The sequence below is a fragment of the Sceloporus occidentalis genome, unplaced genomic scaffold, assembly GCF_023333645.1.
Source record: "Sceloporus occidentalis isolate IW3139 unplaced genomic scaffold, rSceOcc1.0.p SCAF_165, whole genome shotgun sequence".
Taxonomy (NCBI): domain Eukaryota; kingdom Metazoa; phylum Chordata; class Lepidosauria; order Squamata; family Phrynosomatidae; genus Sceloporus; species Sceloporus occidentalis.
The window spans coordinates 1177111-1201530 of record NW_028317145.1 but is presented as its reverse complement, the minus strand read 5'-3'; the positions used below and the strand labels follow the sequence as shown (position 1 = coordinate 1201530).

The 24420-nt window shown below is 39.6% G+C and overlaps 1 protein-coding gene across 1 annotated transcript in view; it reads left to right on the top strand.

Moving 5' to 3' along the window:
- LOC149279465 (thioredoxin domain-containing protein 16-like) overlaps nucleotides 1-5844 on the top strand; it is a 32913-nt gene extending 27069 nt beyond the window's left edge. The window contains exons 18-19 of the mRNA XM_089501175.1: nucleotides 2936-3126; nucleotides 5594-5844. Coding sequence (XP_089357301.1) covers nucleotides 2936-3126; nucleotides 5594-5844 — 442 coding nt within the window. The remainder of the gene's footprint in view (nucleotides 1-2935; nucleotides 3127-5593) is intronic.
- The last annotated feature ends 18576 nt before the right edge of the window (nucleotides 5845-24420 follow it).

The window sequence follows — 24420 nt, the reverse complement described above, 5'->3', positions numbered from 1 at the left end:
GATTATGAAAAGAGGTTTTTTTCAGAGCAAATGCTCTGAAAAACTCCTCTCCTTTTATAATGCGACCTCAGAGATCGGATTATAACACTAGAATCCAGATCCCCCGCAACGCTGCTTCATAGAAGCCTCAGCGTAAGTGAAGGGCAGTAACGGAGGCTGTCTTTGCGCATCGTGCAGACCCCCACCAGCTGACAGAGGATCATCATCTCTGTTAGCCGGTGGGGGTCTGCATTGCACAGACAGCCTCCGTTACTCACCTTCACTTACGCTGAGGCTTCTATGAAGCTGCAGTGAAAGTGCCTGTCAGTAACGGAGCTGGGTAGAGAGGCAGAGCGGTGTATGGGAGGGGGGAGGAGTCAGAGGGGTTCATGGGAGCCACCCTCCCACACACCACTCTGGCTCCTCCCCCTCCCATACGGCACTCTGCCTCTCCACCCGGCTCCCTGGTGTCTTGTGAACCTCCGTTGCTGACAGGAGGCAGAGTGGAGTATGGGAGGGGGGAGGAGGCAGAGTGGAGTATGGGAGGGGGGAGGAGGCAGAGTGATGTATGGGAGGGGGGAGGAGGCAAAGTGGTGTACGGGAGGGGGGAGGAGCCAGAGTGGTGTATGGGAGGGGGGAGGAGCCAGAGTGGTGTATGGGAGGGGGGAGGAGGCAGAGTGGAGTATGGGAGGGGGAGGAGGCAAAGTGATGTATGGGAGGGGGAGGAGGCAAAGTGATGTATGGGAGGGGGAGGAGCCAAAGTGATGTATGGGTGGGGGAGGAGGCAGAGTGGAGTATGGGAGGGGGAGGAGCCAGAGTGGTGTATGGGAGGGGGGAGGAGGCAGAGTGGAGTATGGGAGGGGGAGGAGGCAGAGTGGAGTATGGGAGGGGGAGGAGGCAGAGTGGAGTATGGGAGGGGGGAGAAGGCAGAGTGGAGTATGGGAGGGGGGGAGTAGGCAGAGTGGAGTATGGGAGGGGGGAGGAGGCTGAGTGGTGTATGGGAGGGGGGAGGAGGCAGAGTGTTGTATGGGTGAGTTATAGTGGTGTATGGGGGGTATAATGAATTTCAGAGTGGCATATCTGGGGGAGGCAGAGTGGTGAATCAGGGAGAATTTCAGGGTGGTGCAGGGCATTTATGAGTGCGGAGTGGCATATCAGGGTGCACAGTAGCATATAGGGAGGTATAAGGCATAAATGGGCGCGAGTGGCATATTGCAAGTTATAAGGCATATCAGGGGGGCATAAGACATATCTGGGGGTAAAAGGTATATCAGGGGGCTCAGTTGGATATCACTGGCATATAAGGAGTATAAGGCATATCGGGGGCACAGTGGCATATCAGGGGCACAGTGGAATCTCTGGCTTATAGGAGGTATAAGGCATATATGGGGCAGAGTGGCAAGCTGGGGGTCAGATGTGCATAACTGGGGGCAGTTTGGTAAATAAAATATAAACAAGGCTTTTTTCTCAGTTTTTATTAAATATGAAAAATAGTTAACATATGAATTAATATTTACTAATAACTTTGTATTAAAACCTAGTTTGAGAATACAGAGAGGCCATTGCAATAAAGAGATGAAAGTGTAAATTGTACGTTTTTTATTACATTATTTTAAATAAACAAAATTTTTATCCGATTAATCGATTAATCGAAAAAATAATCGGCCAACTAATCGATTATTAAAATAATTGTTAGTTGCAGCCCTAATTGGAACCAAACATATCACGCAAGGATAATGTTACAGGCAATAATATGGCACATAACGAATAGTTCATGCCGGATAAGCCAGCTTAGTCTGTCTTGCATGAGAAGCTCACTGAGCTTCCCACACTAATCCACAGTGAACTTAATGAGTTAAAATCTTTCCTGACTTTACCGTCATGAGCTTCGCAGTATTAACGGCAAAAAACGATCACATCGGACAGAAGCAACCGGTCGTTCTTCATATCCGTTATATTTGCCTGATTGTGTTTGCTTTTGGACTTGTTAGAGACCTTTCCAACGTGTTATTAATCTAATGCAATATGTTCGATGAATCATCCTTTCATCAGGTTTTCCTTTACAGCATTATTCATGTGCAAAAGGAAATATCATTCGTCTTCTTATATTACATCCTCTTTATTGGTTATCCGATGGAGTTAACGATGTTTGGTAATTAAATGAAGGCTTTGGAGATAAAGGGATAGGAGGGTACCGGGCATTATAAAATTCTTATAGCATCCACCAGTTTCGGAGAGGCTGACCCTGTTTTTGAAAATGCACCATGATTATTTAAAAAAAATTAACACAGTTGTAAAATATTTAGTTTTAGTAAATTGGAATGACCTCGATAGCTGTCTTTTTTTACAGAACTATGAAATTTGTATTTATTCAGCAATTGGTTTAATTCAGCGATATTTAGTAATGCCCTCAGGATGCGTCCAGTGAGGCAGGTCTGTGGGAATCAGTTGAGTTGTTCTTAACTTATGTAACGGCATATGCTATTAAGAAAAAAAATATTCTATTTGTATTTTTTGTTGTGTGTGTATATGTATGTATGTGTATATGTATGTATGTATGTATATATATATATATATATATATATATATATATATATATATATATATATATATATATATATATATATATATATATATATATATATATATATATATATATATAATATACCCAGTAAGCATTGTGAGCTCCTAGGGCAGGGTGACCAATAGGGAAAACGTCTATCTTCTTTACTTGCCTTTTATTGTATGTGGCCACCTGGGTCTCCTCCTCCCCTGCTCTGGGCAGCAGCACTCCCACTCCTATCATGCCTCCCCTGTATGTCCCATTCAGGGCATCTTAGTGTGTGTCTCTCAAATGAAGATGCTTAGATCGTATGTGCGCTAACATCCCGTAACCAGGAGCATTTGTGCAGTTGTAAAAACGCAAGTATTAAAGACATTTTCCCGATTTATACAGAAGGAATACTCCAGCGGGGAATGCGGTGCTGAAGAGGTACTTTGGCTTCATACCAAGCCTACCGCTGCTCGCCATCATACACTTTGATGCCACGGGGCATGTGTTTGCCTTTTCTTCCGACCAACAGCTCACGGAAGTCAGCATCTTGTACTGGCTGGAGATGGTAAAAGCAGGAGAAGAGATGCCTGTGTGTAAGTTTATTATATGTAACACATTATCATTTACATCTGCATTGCATTTTCTAGAGTTGCCATGTCTAAAATTTCAAGGGCCTTGTTAAATTTTATTATTTCATATTCCGGGGGGGGGGGGGGTTAGAAGCTGGAAGGAACCACTTCAGCCAGCAAAGAAAAAAAAAAAGAGTCTCACAAGCTTTCGGGACCACAGAGATCTCTTCTTCAGATATGAACAAAAGGTTGTGCAAACTAGGCACCGGTGTATGATGTTTGTTCCTGAAGGGGTCTCCACCAAAGTTTTTTTACTAGTATCGCCTGTAAATTGTAGTATACTTTCTCGTATTCAGCTTCTTAACAGTGGCGGTTTTATTACGTAATTCAGTGTATTGACAGATGAATATTTGCTGACAATATGAGTTGTAGCTCTTGTTATCAACCCAACCTACTAGACAAACACAGTAAGTCCTTATCATACTGCTTTCAGGTTAACAATGCAGTATATCAGTCTTGATCACCCAGAGGGCCATATGGTTAGTGGATGTCTGTAAACGGACTGAGGCAAATCAGGAGTTAAGCCCGTCCGTCAGTCCGGGTGGCAGTACTTCAATAGCAATACCATAAACTACCTACAGTGGGGACATTCAGGTCTGCTGTAAAGAGTAGTCAATGAACCTATTCCGGGGCAAGTGGTTGGATTAGAAACTTCAAAGGCTACAAAAGAACATGAAAGACCTTGTACGGCCATTACCCTCACCATTCATTCCAATAGTGATAGTTCTAGGACCCTGTAACACTATATATATATGTATCCCTAATTACAGCTGGGTTGAGGTAATGCAGCCTCCGGCCTGTAGGGGGAGCAGGGATGAGTTTGCTGATGTGCGCAGACCTACCATGTCTACCTGTGCAGTGTCTGCATCTAATCACATTGTGTTTCACAGCTAGTCAGTCTGGTGTCTGTAAGGATGCCTGTGATTGGTTTGTGGGTGCCCTATAGAAGTGTTTGTCTCAGAATGGACTGATTTCCCCCATCTGTGCGTAAGGAGAAGGAGAAGGAGAAGCCATCCCTGTTTCCTAAGGAAAAACAACAAAGATTATCCCCACTCCAACACTTAGTTAAAGTGCGAGATGCTGCGGACACATAATGGTTCCATTAACATAAGTAAAGTGCATAATAAATGAGGATTAACATCACTCAATAACCAGACAGAGACATTGAGATAGAATTAAAATTTGGAGTTTAGGATTATATGAGATGTCTGGAGCGGTCACATTTTAGTGCTTTCCCTGCATATTTAAGATAGTAAATCCCAGTGAAAATGTTTGTTTTTTTTATTTTATTTTAAATATTTTCCCTTTTTGTAAGTAATTCTGAATTATCTGGGAGTGATAGTTATTAGTCCGGCACATGAACCTGTTAAGCTGTCTGAAGTATATAAGAATCATGCGCACATGGTGTTTATCACACGTATCAAACAGTAACTAGCAACTAACCATAGATGTATAGATAGAGATGGCAGAAAGGAACCTATTGGCCCATCTCGTCTGCCCCTTTTGAATCACTTTACCCCAAATACCACGCACTTCCTAACAAGATTTTGTGTTTTTCTAGATAGGAAATGCATACAGGGTTATCACGAGTAAAAGTAGATAAGGTAATGTTGATCCAGGGTGAGTCCGACTGACTTTGAGTCAAGAAGGATTTTTTTCCTTTTGAGATGACGTTGCTGTCTCAGTGGGGTTTTTTTTTGCCCTCTTCTGGATCAACTAATATGGTTGAACTTGGACTACATGTCTTTTTTTAACCTGATTAATTATGTAACTATAAAGCCTAAAATCATTTTCACTTTTTAATCAGAAAAATGCAGCTTTATCTTAAATATTTACTTGTGATTGAACGTGACCATGTTTCTCAACCGATTTACCTTAAAATAATACTTACCCCAATCACTTATTGAGTCACAATGAGTTGTCTCAACTTTTTTGTTTTGAATGCAAATTTTTTAGGATGAAAATATATTTATTTATTGCATTTTCTCCATAAGCTACCTATAACTAAATGGCAAATGTAAGATTCGGTATAGACTTCCGCCAGTGAAATAATAGAAAAGAAGATTGGGAGGAAGGGAAATAGAAAAAGTGAGCTGCTGCTATAATCGCCAAAGAAAAGCCGATACAAGTGATATAAAATACAGTTTTAATAGAATCTCTAAATAAAACAATAATAATATAAAGAAATGACATCCAGTATAAGTAAAAAGTTCTTATTCTACATCAAGACCACCTAAATGGAATATACACAGGGCCGGCTCGGCCCTTCGTGTGAGAGAAGCTCACTAGAGGTTTGCAGCTGGTAATGTATAGTGTCATCAGGGAGTTCAACTCTCCTGCAAACTCCCTCTTTAGTAATTAGTGGTTTAGCACCATTTAAATGTCCGATACAATGCCTTCCACTGTAGACGGCCATTGATTTTTGTTTTAGATACTTTATCAAAAGACGAATGGAAACCTCGCTTTCCCGATTATGATTTCCTGGCCATGATGGATGCAGCCGATCCACACATTGCTGCTCAGAAAATCCGCATTCGCATGAAATCGGGCAACAGAAAGAAAATAGAAGTTCCGTCGACCGGAGCAGAAAAAGATGAACATTTGTCAAAGGCGAGTTTACGTGCAACTGCTCCAAAGATTCTACAAAAGGAAAAGAACCCTCAAACTCACTCAGACCTGTAGTCCAAGTGAGAATTATCCTGTGGACCAGGAAATTTGAGAAATAAATGTTTTTAGCGTCTAGAAAATAGTTTAGTTAATATTTTATTACTTAATATTTGTGTTGTCTTATTCACACCATGATTCAGGTCAGAGATCTCTTTTATTACCTTGTCAGCTGGCCCAACCCCTGTAGCACTGTTCCCCAGGCCCTTGTGCCCTTCAGGGGCCAGGATATGAAATAATTTCCTGGGGCCCAGAACAGAGGACGCCCAACTGGGTGTAGGACCTAGATGGCTGGGGGGACCTACCGAGGACAAGAGCAGCCAAATTCACCAATGTCATTTCATGTCTTTGCTTTTTGCTTTACAGAGATTTTAGGCCAATCAGTGTTGTAAACAATGCTTGAAAATGTGTAAAATCTGATTGAACGCAATGAAATTTTTATTACAATTTGTTTACATAAATAATTTTAAGATTAAATTGTAATATTAAACAACCATGTTTTTGTTTCAAAATGTTTCACATTTTTATTTAAGATGATCCGCTTTTCTATACTTTATATACATATATTTGATTTTTATATATTTTATTTCACGTTAGTATTTTATTCTAAGTTTACTTTTTCTCTTCACTTCTAATGATTTGTGGCAGAAACAAGGCAATAAATTTCAGTTGTTTAGAGTAAATGGAAGACATAAAATATACCTGGCAACTGTAGCCCAATGTGTTTCAGACACATTAATAATGAATCTCAGCATCGCTTGAAATACCGCCAAAGAAGTTTTTATAAACGCTACAATTTTTAATAGTTTTTTTTTGTATCAAAGTTCTGTGACTACTTCTGACTCATAGAATAAATATGAAATCCTTTCTATGTAGTGGGTTAAATAGGGGGAGTTACACATCTTTAAATAGAATTTTCAGGAGTTTACTTAACAAAGCTTTTAGTCACGGATTCTCCGATGTTTACGAACCACCAACGCAATTCACTTCCTGTTCCTGGATCCACAGATTTCCGTAAAGATACGTTCTCTTTATCTCCGCAATGCGAGGGGTTCTGTTACGTTGCACTTGTGTTTATCAAATGCCCATCTCTTACCTAAAATGTTCTCTGTCTGTTTACTTAATGTAAAAAGTTAACTAATTTACTTAACACACTTTTCAAAACCACTGATGTTCTTTGATGATGACAAAAAAATACAAGGGGGGAGCTTTTAATGTTTAAATACATGCTTCTACTGCTGTCTATCATGTTATATATTTGTATATTTATTCATGAACACCAATCACAGAAATGTCTGGCATCTTGAGCCTCACCCTTGAGTGGTCTTGTTGGCTTGACATCAAATAATTGCATTTTGTGGAAGGCAGATTTCCAGCAGAAATGGCTATTGAGATGACTCACGGAGTTACATACGACCTTTGATGAAGCTGTAAGTGGATCTGGATGGAGTTTTCGTCATCGACAGTGACTTTGCAGATCTGCATTGTGCAAGATAAAGGTTTTATCTGCTAAACACTAACAACAACCAAAAAATAGCACATAAAATGCAATTGCCATATGTTTGTAGAGGAAGAAATGTGTCAATTTTTACCTTTTAAAAAAAGCAAGTCTCCCAGAAAATCCAGTACACGTTGGTCTTTGGATGTGAGCCATGATTCATGAGTACGTGTGTCAGGACACCTGTAGGCAATTGTGAGTTGTTATAACAAGCCCTCATCTGTCATCTTTCTTTAACCGATCTTTTTGTCCTGTTAACAAGGAAACACTTTTTATTGTGTTTGTTTTACATAAGACATTGGTGGTATTTTCTACAGTTTACAATACTGCACATATTTCTGGCTTTGTAAAATATATGCCCTTTATCTGCAGTTGGCAAGGTGTGCTACAAATTTTTCCTGAGTTACAATGCATTCCACTTCCTGCAGCCCCCGTGGACACTTCTGATATCCTATCTTTTAAAAACACTACTGACCAAACTGAACGGATGTGGTATCCTTGAACATGAACTAAGAAAGACAACTGGAGGATATCATTTGTAAAGAATAACCAGATGTAGAGAAAAATGAAAAATAGCTTCTGTTTACTTAAAGGAATGCAACCAATGGAAAATGGAAATGTTAACACTCATTCTTTTTTGGGAATTCTCAAATATTTTAGCAAACGATGCCTTCATGTTTCTCTTCCATGCATCAATAGATGTTCAACTCTTGACCGTGTGTGTTGAGCTGGCCCATACCACTGCTGACTATACATGCAAAGCTTATTACATATTTCAATTATTTGAATGAAAAAAGAGCCAACAATCTTTAATCAGGAATTAAATTCTGAATATTATATTGAGTTCCCCATGTAAAAAATACATTATCAAAACACAAACATCAATCTGCCTATAAAAATGAAGTGTTCTAGTAGCTTCCAAATATATTTTGAGCTTATTCGTGCTTAACATTGTCTGAGCTGGTTTTGCAGAACATAATAGTTCCCAAGAAGTTGAAGGCTCATCGAAAGAACAGGCATTTATTGTACATGTTCTTGAAGACAAGGAGAGTTCGGCTTTCAAGTCACAAATTGATTCTCCATTGCATGTCTTTAAATTGTCCACTTCTTGGAAGAACAGACCCAACTCTCTCTTTTCCGCCCCTGATATCCCTCTTTTCTAGGATTTCAGAATGTTTGCCGGGTATTATTGTATCGACATTACCCGACAGCCTGCAATTATCAAACAAATGTCACGCTGTGAAGTATGACAGTGATAGATTTGAATTTGAATCTATAAGTAATCTTTAAGCTCTAGTCTTCTAATATTATGCATAATAACATTTACCTTCTGTAATAAAATCTGGCAAAACCTTTGCTCCTTACGGACGTTATATGACATCTTTTTAATGTATTTTTAATATGACAAAAATATCTAACGCAAGCTAAAAATGGACTAAGCTAATCTTTTTTTTATAAATAATAGTAGTGAATTTGCATTAGGAAGCAGTGGGAAAATTAGTGACCTCTGCGATCTTACATTTCCTTCTGTCTGTTGAAGACAGCATGCAATCTGTCTATATAAGGATGATTTTTATATTTATTTCAGGTTTATTCCAGTTTCTAAGCTCATATTTTGGTTGATACTAATTGGTCCAAAATAAACAACCAAACCAATTTCTAATCATTTTTTTTAATTCATTGGCAACCAAAGGAATTTTTGTATTTAACCTTTTCAAGCATTTTGGAGGTGAAGATCAAAATTCAGAGCAATAATCATAGCAGCCGATGGAATGATCATCCTGATATTTTTTTAGCGTTCTCTGGTACCTAAAGCAGGGGCCAACTTCTTCATACTGAGCAGTTGGTGGTGGTTGTCAAGAGTCTTCTCATGATCCTTTAGTTGGCCAACATTTTGATTCTCATCTGTTTTTTTTTTAAATTTATTATGGTTTTGTAATTGGAGAAGAACGACATCAAAATGTCATTTTTGTATTAAATATGTAATAGTCTAATAGTGAACTTTTAAAAAGCTTTTTGATGGTGTTTCTTATTGGGCACTCCAGTCTGTGATATATAGCCCCTTTATTCTAATAAAGGTATAATAGCTAGAATAGTTACTTTTGAATTACAATAATTTCTTTTTGCTACATTTGCCTAAATATATTTCTTCCCTAAGATGTCCTGGCAAGACTTTTAATTACTGGGAGCAGAAAACCAATGTAAACATGACAGAGAAAAACACCAATTTCTCAAGGATTTTTACTAGACGTTGGACAGATGATTTTAAATCCAGAGGGATTACCGTAAACTAACAAATGTTAATAACAGAATATGCTTTCCCAGGCAATTTATATTTGGATCCTTTATGTGTAAATAACAAAAACCTCACACAACGTCCTTACTGGTTTGCCAAATGTTTCTTAAATGGCTTTGGCTTGATTTACTTTTTTGGCAAAATCAATGTTACATGGGGTAGACTTTAGATAGAATACAACGCACATGACAAACTGAAAGAAATTCCAAAACGCCCATGTGGTTTTCCTGCCAGTATGTAATCTGGTTTCCTTCCCTTTCACCCTCACTGGCACTGGGTTATCTTCATCTCATAGTTGGCGATGTCTGATTTGGTCTCACGCTTTGATGCTTCTTTGTTATCCACCTCGTAGCAAATTCCCGCTAGGCCTGATCCAGGGCTGTCTCAGGTCACTTGGTGCCTTTTCCATCTCGTTTGTGAGGAGCCTGACGTGCTGGTGCGTGTGACTCCTGTAGAAGTTGGCCATACTTCATGTTGTGAGCCATTGGGGTGATCTTAGTGTGTGTTTTACCAATGACCTTGGCTGCTTAAAATTGTGCCCAACTTGACCTTGAGCCTCTTCTTGGTTTCAGAGCCACCTAGGAACTGTCCAAAATACCCACAGGATATCAAGAGAACTCTATGATAAAGATCCTGCTGGGTGTACACCTTTGTTCCTTGAGTAGAACAGGGACCAACTTACTTCTTACTGTACAGATATGGGGGGTAAAAGAGTGAATCTGAATGCTAAATGAAGTCTAGTTCAAAAAATGTAAGATCTGACACCCAAATGCACATTTAAAGTACACAACCAACACGGCACGCAGCAATATGTTAAACTACCTGTAGGAATTCTGCCTTGTCTCAAGATTTCATTGGATGGGTCGAACAACCCAATGCATGTAAAAGAGTTCCGTGAAAAGTACTCGGAGATCCTGTCTGTCGGATCGAACTGATTTCCGCTCAAATGCAAACTTCCGTAATCCCATGAATTTATTCCAACACAAACTGGCAGTACTACATGTGCCAGAATGATTAGTCACAATTTGTCACAAACAAAGCAATGAAACAGATGTGCACTCAGTCGCATCTGCTATTACATAGCTGTTTAATAATGTACGTGTAAATACATACAGCTTATATCACCTTCCACGATACATTCAATTTTGTGTCCCCGTGTTTGTTTATGCCTTCTATATAAAACAGCAGAATTGCACCAATACTGCCGCCAAGGGAATATATATATGTTTACAAGCGCTTGCAATGCTCCTTCTACTGCAGTATGTGGGATTTATAACTAACCTATTCCCTTCTGTGAGTTCATACTTTGCATGTAATGCACACTGCAGTAACATGTGAAATACATGAGTCCGAGTAGAAGATGGCCTTTGTGGTCACCCTAGTGCCGGTGCAGTTGGAAATTTCAGCACATACACCAACAACTCTTTTTAATATAAAATCTAATACCTTCCCCTTTGGTCAGTGTAGCTTATCTACTGTCCAGGTTCAAGGGTCCACACCAACTGGGATAGGCTAATGGTACCCCAAGAAACCAACGCTCTGGGTATAGTTGGGTTAAGCAGCTGGTTGTTCTTAGCTGACATTATCAATAAAACTGTGGACAATACCGTACCCAATATCCATTCGTTATCTTCTTATTTGTTTTTACTTTATTCCTTATTGTGGGAATGGGTTTTGGCTCCTGTGGCAAGTACAGCCTTAAGCAGTCAAACTGTTTATTATGGATTAACAATGCTATGTGCTGGCGAAATAACTATAAGCCCCACCACGTAAAGAACAACAATACACGCATAGACAGAGGGAGATGCTATTGAGATAGAGGCTTCGGGCCCCTGGGCAATGCGGGGGACTATGTTACACAACTAGGGAAGCTATACCAACGAGGCATTGTATGAACATGTAAGAAAGTATGCCCATTTTATATCAGATTGTATCTGAAAGTTTATTTTTTTCAAGACACAGTGAAGTTACAGTCAAAACTATTACTGTAACAACATAAAATAATATTTAAGGGATTTTCACCGTCTGCATCACATAAGATTTAGAGGAATTATAATACACAGAACCAGAAGATTCATAAGCAGAACACGAAGTAAGGCCAGTTAAGCCAAAAAGGAAATAACCTTTCATACACATTGTGTTATGACGCGTCTACTAAGTTTACAAATATTACAAAGTTTATTAAAATGATAAAGAAAGGTTGGGGGCTTTGCATCCATATAATAACATCACATGTTAAAGCAAGCAACACTATTAAAGTCACAGTCCCCAAATCTACTTATGCTGCCTTACTTAACAATGGGGAATTATTTACATTTTCCCTAAAACGTAATCTAGACATTTAATCAATTACATTTTTGAGGGGATTTGAGGACCTGGGGAATGTATCGGTTCATTTCTTCTGCTCTGTAGGGGTAGCTAACAGGTAGGTCTTGAGCATTTATAGGAATACAACCGCTTTACAAGAGCTTTACTATTGGATTCTATGTGTCCATGCCATGCAGCTCTTCTTAATGTTTGGATGATAGATAAATGGAACAGTAGAAGGAACCTAAACATGCACGTCATAGGCATATAGTTCCTGAATCTAGGCAAAATCAAGGACAGATTAAGGTTTAAATCTTTACATCAGGAAAAATGGTCTAAATGGATCTTATCTGTCAGCAATATTCTATTGCTAGTGCTGAATTTGTTTGAATTTGTCTGTTTTACGTTACGGTAACGCACAGTTGCCAACTATGTTTGATGGCTGCTTTATAGGACTGTGTGTTAAGCACACAATGTCTCTTGGGCTGGTCTAAAATTTAAGATTTCATTGTAGACCGGCCTGGGGAGGTGGTGACGCAACAGCCCCTGACACAATGTTACATGACCCTACGGTAAAAGTAACTGTGTTAGAGTATGTGTTAGTAAGTATGTGTAAGTGTGCGTAAGCGTAAATGTTTATGTGTGTTAGCGTGAGTATGTATGCGTGAGAGTTAATAGATTTGTGTGCCAGTGCACATGAGTTACTGGAAAGGGGGGCAAGAGGTCCATGAGGGCCACTTGGTTTTACCTGCCCTGGGTTTATAACCTTATAGGTTCTAGCCCTCACTCACCAAGTGTAATGTTAGGGTGATAAAATCTGATAATTTACATGGCCCTCCTAACCTGTTGTTACTATAAACCAAAGTATTATGTTATATATAACTTGTTATGTCCTGCTTACCCATTGTACAGCGCTGTAGAATATGATGTCGCTATATAATAATAATAACAGTAATAACCCATGTTCCTGCCTGTCACAACAAAGAAAGGATTCAGTATTACGGGAAACTGGAGGGGAAAGAATGCTCATGTGCCAACTGTTTAATACCAGAACAGCCCTGGGGCATTAGAAACAACCAACTCCACCCTCAGACAAACTTTGTATTCTCCAACTGAAAATGATATGAAATCATATCATATAATCATATCATATAATCATATCATATAATCATATCAGCTGCAGTCCTGGAGTCTGATCTCGGAGCTAGTATCACAGATGCAGCTGAAGTTTGTTGTCACGTCAGGCTTTTGCTAAGCAACATGTCTGCATGATTTGTTCCTTAAACAAACAACATTGTCATGTCGGGGATATATTCTGTCTTTTACTGCTGTTTGTCACTCAACAACTTCCCTTACTTAAATTCCCTGGCTGTCCTCCATGTACCATTATTTAGAGATAAGGGGCTATATACTTATAAATAATAAACAAGAGGACAAACTCAGTAAAACACGCAAGCAGATGATACATTCTAGACTTTGGGATTATTTGGCTACAAAGCGGCAATAAAAAAAAATATTATTTTTTTATTTTTTTTTACAAAAATATTTTACAGAAAATTAAAAATTGTGTTAAAAAGTAGAAATTGAATAAAAACATCAGTATATACATTTGATGATTATATACTCATTGCCAACATTTCCAGTAATAGTTTATTTTGTGCAGGAACCCATATTTGTTCATAAACTTACTTTCTCTATGAATTTACAAATAGCAATGAATTGTCATCTCACAATTGTATGTTTTTGCTAGGTTGTAATGAGTCATGTAGATGCGTTATATAAAATGGTATATATGGTATATGGTTATTAGATAAATGAATTGCTTATAATCTGGCGTGGCGGCCAAGGAAAGGAGTGTTTTAAGAATCTGGAAATTGGAGATCTTGGTGTTTGGGAAAAATAGCAAATAGTTTACAGCAAATACATTATTTTTAGACTAGACGATATCAGTATAGGTGTGAGAGGTGGGACTCAGAGAATAGCAAAAAAAAAAAAGGTGCTAAAACTCCAAACCTGTGCCCTACGAGTTGCCAAAATATCAAATATAAATGTAGAAGGTGCACATGATATTACAAGTAAATATTATACAAGATAATTATATGCCAAAATATTGAATTTATTATGTCGTGTTATCAAAAATCAGAAATGGGATAGGCACTAGGGTAAAAGTAAAAGCAACACTTAGATATTTGAGAAATAATGGCCGAAACGTGGACACCGCTTATGAGATCTATAAGTGCTGATAAACTTAGATTTTTTGGCACACAATTACTGTCATGATCTCACTCTTGTTTCAGTTTCCCTGTTTTGCTTGAATCCATTCCTGGATTTACTTTTGCTTTGTTCTGATCTTCCATTCCTTGCTTCTGCTTCAGCTCTTTTCTTCAGCTCTGTTTCCTTTATAAGGTGTGCCCCACCTGTGTGTTCTGTTTGTCTCAGTCTGCAGTCTAAGGTATGTCTCAGTGCTATGTGTTTGTTTGGTTTACATGTTTGGTTTACATGTTTGGTTTACATGTTTGGTTTACATGTTTGTTTGTTTGGTTTGTTTCGTACCACTGTCAGCAGGGATTAGTGTTAGTACCCACCGTCATTGGAGTACTTTGGCGTAGTGGTGGGCTAAGCATACTATGGCTATAAGATGTGATGGAATCTCCAATAGTTTTCAAACAGTCCTAGGCTAGTTCCTGTATTTGTGTGTCAGCATGTCCTGTATCCCCGGCAGCGGTGTGTCCTGTCCTGTCCTGTAACCCCCGGCAGCGGGGTGTCCTGTCCTGTAACCCCCGGCAGCGGGGTGTCCTGTCCTGTAACCCCCAGCAGCGGGGTGTCCTTTCTTGTTCCCTGTTGTGCCCTGTATTATGTATATCTTGTCTGGTTATGTTTATTCCTTGTCTTGTTCATTGTTGTGCCCTGTAACATGTATATCTTGTCTGGTTATGTTTCGTGCCTGGTCTCCCTGTCCCTTGCTTGTTATGTTTCTGCTATATTTTTTCTGCTTGGCTTCCATACTCCCAGCCTGCAGCATCCCAACACATGAGTCTTGTGTGATGTCTCATGCCTGTTCCAGGGTGCCTGCGGGATTTCACTTCGTTCTGGACTTCATCCGCTGCTATATCGGGGCGCTGGTGTTTGGCTGCACAACCCTAGATACTCAACACCCAGGTGAGTGCGGTCACCCTGCATCAGGCTCTGTCCATCTCCGCTACCGCGCAATGACTCCTGAACTCCATCTTTGGGCGCGCTGGGTCCTTTCAGTCATCGGCATGGACCCAGTTCCTTACAATAACGTTGTGGTCATATTTATTTATAATATTGTGTGCACTGCCTACATTAATGAGACTAGACAATATCAATGTGTATAGCCTGAAGGAGAAGAGAGAGGGGGATATGATAGAAACATTCAATACATATAACCTTTATTCAATAAAAGAGAGAGCTGGCATGGGAATTTTGGCTTCAACTCTACCGTTGATCGGTCGTTCCGAAAGGTCTATTTAAACATGCATGTTTTGGTTATTCTGCGAAAACAATTCATCAATTTAGCCTTGGCAATAATTTTCCTCTCCTTGCATTTTTAAGGTAGTGATACACAGGTCTAGTTATAATACTATATAAATATACCGGTAATATATAATATATATATATATATATATATATATATGGATTTTTATTCACAATGTTGGGGCAGACCAAGAGACTGAAGCTAGGCTTTATGTTTATGCATATAAGCATAACCTCATCCGTTGAAAATATTGAATTCATAAGAAATATTATGTCCTCGATGTTCGTCAATAAGTCCAGGCCTGATAAATAGAAATTATTATCCTAAAAAAATGACCGAGGTTTGATGTACAATGTAAAGCATTTGGAATACATTCTGCAGGGATGACGCAGGATTTGGTATTTAGTTCTATTTCTCTAAGGAAGAATGACTAATCCAATTACTCTCGTCAGGCTTGTCTGCACAGGTGTCCTTGGAACTATTTTTGTTTGTAGAACACATTTAATGCTAAAATGCATGTAGATGTATAATCTTTTGGGGGTCTAGTCATGTCTATGCGCTCCCTGTAAACGTGGATGGGTTTTGTCAGGATTGTGGGGATTTAGCCAATATTTTATTGTTCCCCTCCTGTTTTGGGGCGATTGATATACCGGTATTACCGTATTTGCTCGATTATAAGACGAGGTTTTTTCCAGAGCAAATGCTTATAATCAGGGTCGTCTTATAATCAGACCTCAAATAGGTCTGACTATGAGACTAAGATCCAGATCCCCTGAACCGATGCAGGGGACCTGGATCCTCCTGTGTTATGCCCCCCCCCAACTTACCGGTGCTTCTGTGTCCCTGGTGCTTAGTCCGGGCAGTGTGTAGAGCTCTACGCGATTCACGTAGAGCTCCACACGCTGCCCAGACTAAGCACCGGGGACTCAGATGCAGGGAACCTGGATCCTCCTGTGTTATGCCCCCCCCCCCCCAACTTACCGGTGCTTCTGAGTCCCCGGTGCTTAGTCCGGGAAGCGTGTACAGCTCTACGCGATTCACGTACACAACTTCCGCTGCAGAGGAAGTTGTCTACGTGAATCGCGTAGAGTGCTACACGCTGCCCGGACTAAGCACCGGGGGACTCAGAAGCACCGGTAAAAGTTTGGAGGAGGGAGCGGGAGGGAGTGTTAAATGGGGGCATAAGGCATTTCTGGAGTCAGTGCTCTGGGCGGGGGGGGGGGCAGGTTGAAAAAAAAGGAAATAAAAAATATTTTTCTCAATCGTAGCTTTTATTAACAAACAATTGTTAACATAGTTTACATGAATTAACATTTACTGGTAAAACTCTTTTCCTATAGGGTTGTCTTATATTCAGGCTTTTTCTTTTTTCAAAAATCAATATTCATATTTTGTGGGGTCGTCTTATAATCGAGCAAATATGGTAGTACAATAACCGAGAAACAAAACAAAAGTACCAAACATTCTTGGAGAAATACCCATTGTGGGATTTCATTCTTTCTTTGTGATTTAAACTTGACAAATATTGATTGTTGATCACCCTACATCTGGTAAAAAGGACATAACAAGTAATGCATCATATAAAGGTGAGAGGGACACTTCTCAAACGAGTTTACTTAATAAATCTTTTTAGACAGTTTCCAACTGCACCGAATTTCTTCGGTGAATTTACCCACCGTTGCTCACGAGAAGAGGCCAAACTTTTGTATCTAGCAATAAGTACAGGAAGTAGTCTGTCAAACATGTATGGGCAGATTACAGATAATTCCTGAACAGAATTTCACAATCAAAGCATTTGTTCCCAGCATAGAATCCCAAAATACACTGAGCTCTGCTACAGAGGAAAATCATTAAACATCAAAGCCAGCAAGCGTGAGGAATGCTACCGACACAGGATAGGATAAAATGTCTGAAGGTTGAAAAATAAAATAAAAATACCGTATTGGCTCGAATATAGGCCGCACTTTTTCCCCCCCACTTTAAGTCTTTAAAGTGGGGATGCGGCCTATATTCGGGGTCTAGCTGCCGGGCAGGCAGCAGGGTTAGGATACAGATCCCCCGCAGTGGTGCAGGGGACCCGTATCCTACTCTCTGATACGCTCAGACAGCCTCCCCTGCCAGCACTTCCCACGGGGGGGGGGTGCCGGCACGGGAGATTGTCTAAGCGCATCGTGCAGACGTTCACCGACAGCGGTGAACGTCCGCACAATGCGTTTTACCTCTGCCCCCAAGACTTACCAGAGCAGACTCCCGGGTGTCTTGCGGGGCCGGCGGGGGACACCTACGCAATACGCGTATACAACTTCCGGTGCCGGCACATCCGCTGAGTCCCGGCACCTGAAGTTGTATACGCTTATTGCGTAGGTGTCCCCCGCCGGCCCCGCAAGACACCCGGGAGTCTGCTCTGGTAAGTCGGGGGTGGGGGGCAGAGTGGCAGCATATCTCGGGGGGGAGGAGGAGCAGGATAGTGGCAGCATATCTCGGGGGGGAGACAGTAGCAGCATATCTCGGGGGGGAGACAGTGGCAGCATATCTCGGGGGGGACAGAGTGGCAGCATATCTCGGGGGGGACAGAGTGGCAGCATATCTCGGGTGGGGGAGAGTGGCAGCATATCTCGGGGGGGGGGGGGAGACAGAGTGGCAGCATGTCTATTAAAAAAAAAAAATTTCTTTAAAAAAGCACCAAACTTTTAGGGTGCGGCCTATACATGGGGGCGGCCTATATCCGAGCCAATACGGTAATTAAGAACTGATATCATTGCAGAAAAGCAAAGAATGTAAAAAAAAAAACCATAAAGTGTATTGATGATAATGTGTACAAAATAAAAAAAAATAATGTAGTAATATGAACTGGGGAGACCTTAATGTAAAGCATTGTGTTCTCATTCATAATATAATATTTTACATAGTCTGGGGTCTATGTAGCTCATCCATTGGGCAGATTGGATGTAAACATCTGGAAGTTAGATGTCTGGAAGATGTCATTTTTAAGTACGTAAATGAAGATTTTAGAACAGGAGTAGCTAAGATTGGCAGTAAAAATACTGTCTGGGAATGAGCTAAAGGTATCCCATTTATCCCAACAGTGAATCTCATTATCTAACAGGTTTATTTGCTTTTGAGTTATACAGTAGCTCTAGGTGGGCACACATTCTAAAAGTGGCAGAAAATTTCATTTTCTACCCAAAAAGTAGGGAAACTTCCCCAAAAAAGTAAAAAAGTTTCAAGATATTTTTACCTATCGCTATAGTTTCAAGGTTATGAGAGAAAATCTTAGCCAAGCTCTGTAAATGTACTATTTCTCCATTTTCTAAAAAATATAAAATGAAATAATTTATATGCTGAAGGGTGGTTCACATCTCTAAAGGAAATGTTTGATAAAATTCAGTAGGCAGTTCTCTATAAAAATTATCTGCAGTTATAAAATGTTAGCACCATTTAAAACAAAGTGTTAATGGAGAATTTCCATGAAAACTCCCGCAGTCGTCAGGATGCCGGGGATGTCATCTGTTTCTTAAAACAGAATTCAACAGACAGAGCAAATGCCAATTAGTACCATCAAATACTCCGTTTTCCGAATCGTTCATTTATTAAAATTGCCTATAGTTTTTTTGTTTTTTTTTAAATGTAATCATTTTGAGACATTTTATCAAATGTGAGGGAGTATTTTACTTTGGTAAAGCTATTTTTTGGCATTTGGTGGGAAGATCACCATAACTAATTGCTTCACTGTCCTGGACTCCTTTAGTTTCTGCTAACCCCTACTACACAGTAGGGACACAATATGTATATAGGTTGAACTTGATGGACTTTGGTCTTTTTTCAACCTTATGAACTATGTTACTATGTTACTATGTTACTTCTTATGATTTAGCTAGCATCCATTTAATGGGATTTATCAATAAACAAAAAAAGCGACGTGTAAAAGTGAAACTATCACCATAGCAACCAATGAAATGATCATGAAATTTCCACTTGAATTAAAAAAAAGCCTTAATGTGACACACTACCGGGCACCCATTCCACCGGTTCACCATTATTGGAGTCTGTGACATGTTAATTGCAAGGAGAGTTGGCATGAAGCTATCCCGGATCTAAGACAAAACCTACGACTGACTAAGGTCTGAGTGTTTACCTCAGGAAAAATGGGCCCACCAGTTGGGCTGAATGTTTCGTATCTGTTCTAATACTCTATGGTTCTAGAAGATGAAAGAAAGAATATGAAAGATAAAAGATAGAAGATGAAGAATAAGAACAAGAAGATGTGGAAGTGGTCGGCGGAAGGGAAAGTGGTCATCAGAGAGTTGGGGAAACATTTAGAGAGCGTGCGAGAGAGAACGATACTGTGAGAGAGTAAGTGAGAGTCAAAATGCCCTCTGATTTTTTTAGTCCAAACTAAATGGACAGGGAACAAAATTAATTGCATGAAAACGAATGGGACAAAAATAAAAACATTGTGCAAATGGTTTTTGGCCTATTTGGACATGTCTACTGTATACCCAGCTATGTCATCTTTGCAGGCTTGTTCGTTTTTTTTTATAGACGGGCCCTGTATACAATAACTACATTTGTGATGTAACATTATTATAAAATAATTTGCTTTGGTTCCCGCATGTTTCTTATTTACCATCACATTGTTTCTTCCCTTAATTTTTAAATAGGAACCCCGGTGGCCCTCAGCTGTTACATAATACCATTATATAGTATCACCCTTCGACTGCGTTCTGCCTGTGGCTTATAGAGGACAAGTCATCTAAAAAGTCTAAAACAAGACAAATTACAGCATAAGTCAAAACAAAGTATTATTATTTGTGTTAGAACAATAATGTTTTAAACCCGCTCAGATGGCGGTATTTGAATAATGTGCGTCCTGAGGGATAGTTTCCTGTTCTCATTTTTATGGCTTCAGTTTCCTCTCGTCCTGAGATGGTTCGGTACTCGCCAGCACTGCATCAGGGATATAATCACCGTCCTTCCCACTCAATTTACTTAACCCCAACTGCTATATAAATATTTATCGATGCAATAATGTCAGCAATTCCCATTCATAGCGCTTAACTCTAAATAAATGTGCAAAAGAAAGGAAACCGAAGACATATTTTTTTAACTCAGCTGAAATATATTTTCTTGGATTTTGTGTAATTCTGCTGAAACATAGTAGTTATCAGGGCTGCAGTTATACGCTACCATGCAAAAGTTTGGGGTCACTTCAAAACGTCCTTGTTTTTTTTGATGGAAAAGCAAATTTTGTCCCTTAAAATAACACGATATTGATCAGAAATACAGTGTAGACATTGTTAATGTTGCAAATGACTATCGTAATTGGAAACACCTTTTATAACTATATTAAAACTAGAAATGTCCTTATTTGCCATGGAAACCGGTCCCCAAGCTTTTGAATGGTAGTATGTATATAAAGATAAATAGATTAAAGACGGGTGAGGTGAGCTGGAGCCAAACCCGCTGAAATACCACCTTCCCTTTTTTTTTAGGGAATGCTTTAAAATTAAACTGTAAAAAATATTGCTTGAGAACATCATGGAAAGTGGAACAATTATTAAACCAAGGAGTCTTATTATAGCCATGGAAATGACCGTTGGAGAATAAATCTTTACTAACAGAAACGTCAACTGGCAGTGAGCCACTATTAATGGGTAACTGGATATAAATTATTGATGCCCTTTTGATAAACTAATATTCTGGTCTACATCACTGAAACGCATTCTAAAATGAAGTGATGCATTTTAATATGATGTCAATGAACCCTTTTCTCTGTAAAGTAACCCTAGCTGGAATATTACTGCAATTGACTGTAAACCCATATAAAACAAATAACATTATGCTAGATGTACCTTTTACGATTTCTTGTTTATTTATCAAATTTCCTCTCTTACACTGAATTTTAAATTAAACGTACCGTAGTATCATGCTTTTTCTGTGTATTAGCAGAATTCTACATATATCTGTCTTTCATGGTTGTAATGGCATCCTAGAACATAGAAGGTTTTTCTCAACCAGCTGAGTCAGCTCTGGATCACAAAGACCAAATTACTCAGTGGAATAAGAGGACCTCACATGTTTACTCACCAATAATGTATATTCTCCAGTTTACTTTTAGACAACCAAGCTTATTGTTTTAAGTTAAAGTGCCATGATTCACAGACTGACAAACCTACTCACCTCTAAATTCACAACCCATCTTAGTTAAGCTGAAATGTAGTGGATCTTTTGGCAACCCTCTCCTCCAACCAACTTCTTATAACAATCTATGGAATGCATATCTTATTTCCTAAGAGTCTACAAAATTATGTTTTGTCTTAGATGAGGGTTGTTTGGGATGGAAGATAAAGGGTAATTCAGCAATCCCCAGCACCCATAGGCACTTAACATGTAACGTACGTTCAAGGCTGGCTTTAGCAGGGTCTTTCTAGGATATTAGTGTGATTTTTTTTTTTTTTTAATTTATTTTTTTTTAAAACCCAGATGCTCCACAGCATGATTTGACAGGGCTCTCAAACTCTGGGCCTTCCGGGCCAAAACCAAACCAGGATTTAGATAAATTCTGTCTCTAAACACAAGTGATTTAATCAGCTCCAACCATTTTGATTGGGCTCATGCTGGGGTATCGATTTCTGGTCTGGTTTTGGCTCCCAAGGCTTGGAGTTAGGCTCCTTTATTAGACTTTAATGCACAAGGGGCATCAATGAGGATGGAAGCCTACCTAGCCCTGTGTGATGGCCCAAAAGTCAGATCACCTGGTAACTTTTATTTTAAAAATCCAGCCCTAGTTGATCTCTGACCATTCTTTCAATCGTATCCCACGTAAGAAAGATCTGTTACTTTAGCTTTGATTCATTTTTTCTGGAATCAGACCGTCTCAGCTACAGTAGTATGGTTCATAAAAACTGGCGCAAGAAGAAACAAAACCAAAGAGTTCCCTCCATCTGGGAATTCTTTAAAATATGCAATGATTCATTGATGTAAATAAGAGCTCACCACTAAAGGCAGCTCCGGGTTACAATGAGCTCGATATGCAGTGTTTTCTGGAGCTTGCAGAAGTGGCTTTCTCAGACTCACAGCTTGTCAATCTAATTCCCGTATTTAAAACACTTGGTCACAGAAGCTTGTATTACCAAGATTCCTTGAGGTAGATGAGCATTGGACTTGCACACGATTGATGACAAAATGCGAATGTATATTATAAGTGTAAGAAAAACAATTGTACTCCAGAGCGTACTGAACCATAATATTATATTACCATAACATATGTGAGATTAGTTTATTATTGTTAAAAGGATGCGCAACATTACTTCTTTCCTTGGGGATCTTGCAAATGCTTTCCAGGACTGGGATCAAACTGAATGTTGTTAAAGGTAGCTACAGCAAAACTGTGGCAAAAGGTGGCAAAACTAGCATTACAAAAATGAACTTTCCAAAGTCATCTTCCTTCTCACCCGCTCCTATTAAAGGCAGCTTTCACAAGAATCAGCCAGCGTCATAACAATAGGATAGAGACAGGGGATGGCTGGAAAGTAGTGTTGGGGGCATTTACATTATTAATGATGTCTTATATCAGGAAAAAAACACATTTTTCTTTAAAGTAAAAAATCAGTTATGTCATTTGAATTTATATGGTATAAATGAAGAAATGAAACCATCCATAAAAATGTAATAGTGTTTTAATGGAATGTTATTTAGCCCAAATCCCAGGATTGCTATAGCATTCCATACCGCTTTAATGTAAGGCAGAGGAATGATGATCATTTATAACGGATACTATTTTAGCATTTGATGTTTCTAGCTATTGCGAGACCTGCTTTTCCTAAGGATATCACCCAGTTTATTACAGGCTGTCTTTATAAGGTTTGCCCCACCCATGGGTTCTGTTTGTCTCAGTCTGCAGTCTAAAGGTATGTCTCAGTGTTTGGGTTTCATGTTTGGTTTGTTTCGTACCTCTGTAGGCAGGATTTTAGCATTGGGACCCACCGTCATTGGAGTACTCTGGTGTAGTGGTGGGCTAAGCATACTATGGCCATAAGATGGAATCTCCAATAGTTATCATATAGTCCTAGGCTAGTTCCTGTATTTGTGTGTCAGTCTGATGTAACCCCCGGCAGCGGGGTGTCCTGTCTTGTAACCCCCGGCAGCGGGGTGTCCTGTCTTGTTCCCTGTTGTGCCCTGTATTATGTGTCTTGTCTGGTTCTGTTTCTTGCGTGGTCTCTCTGTTCCTTGCTATGTCCCCCTTGTGCTCCCTGTCCCCCTTGCTTATGTTTCTGCTATATTTCTCTGCTTAGCTTCCATTCTCCCAGCCTGCAGCATCCCGCACATGAGTCTTGTATGATGTCTCATGCCTGTTCCAGGGTGCCTGCAGGATATCACTTCGTTTCATTTTGGACTACATCTGCTGCTATGTCAAGGTGCTGGTATGTGGCTGCACAACCCTAGTGTGGTCGCCCTGCAACCAGGCCCTGTCCAACTCCGCTACTGCACCGTAACTCCTGCACATGATCTTTGGGCGCGCTGGGTCCTTTCAGTTATCCGTATGGACCCAGTTTTGTGACATTTTATTATTGAACTTTGTTGCAAAAATAAACTATTGCCAAGTTTTGTTTGTCAATGCTTTTAACAAAATACAAATTCATGTATCAATGTCAATTTGATTAAGATGTACCCAACCTTTCTTTTTTTTAGCCCACCCAGCTGTAATTTATGTTTCTGAACATTACTTGTTTTCCTTCAATGTGTTGCACAGCATTAGTATCTTTTAGTATCTTGTATGAGAACTCCAAACCACTAACACTTTTTTACACCTGACGTCACCCTTACTTCCTGCTATTAGGCTTGAGCAATGCCTTAGAAGCAGTATAGAACCAAATGGTTGATTAACCAAAACACATACTTACAGAAACGCTAAACATACGGGAAAAACAAGCATGTTTCCTTAAGAAATGAGTGCGTGTAAACATTTCCGAGAGCCAGGTAACTTGATGCATG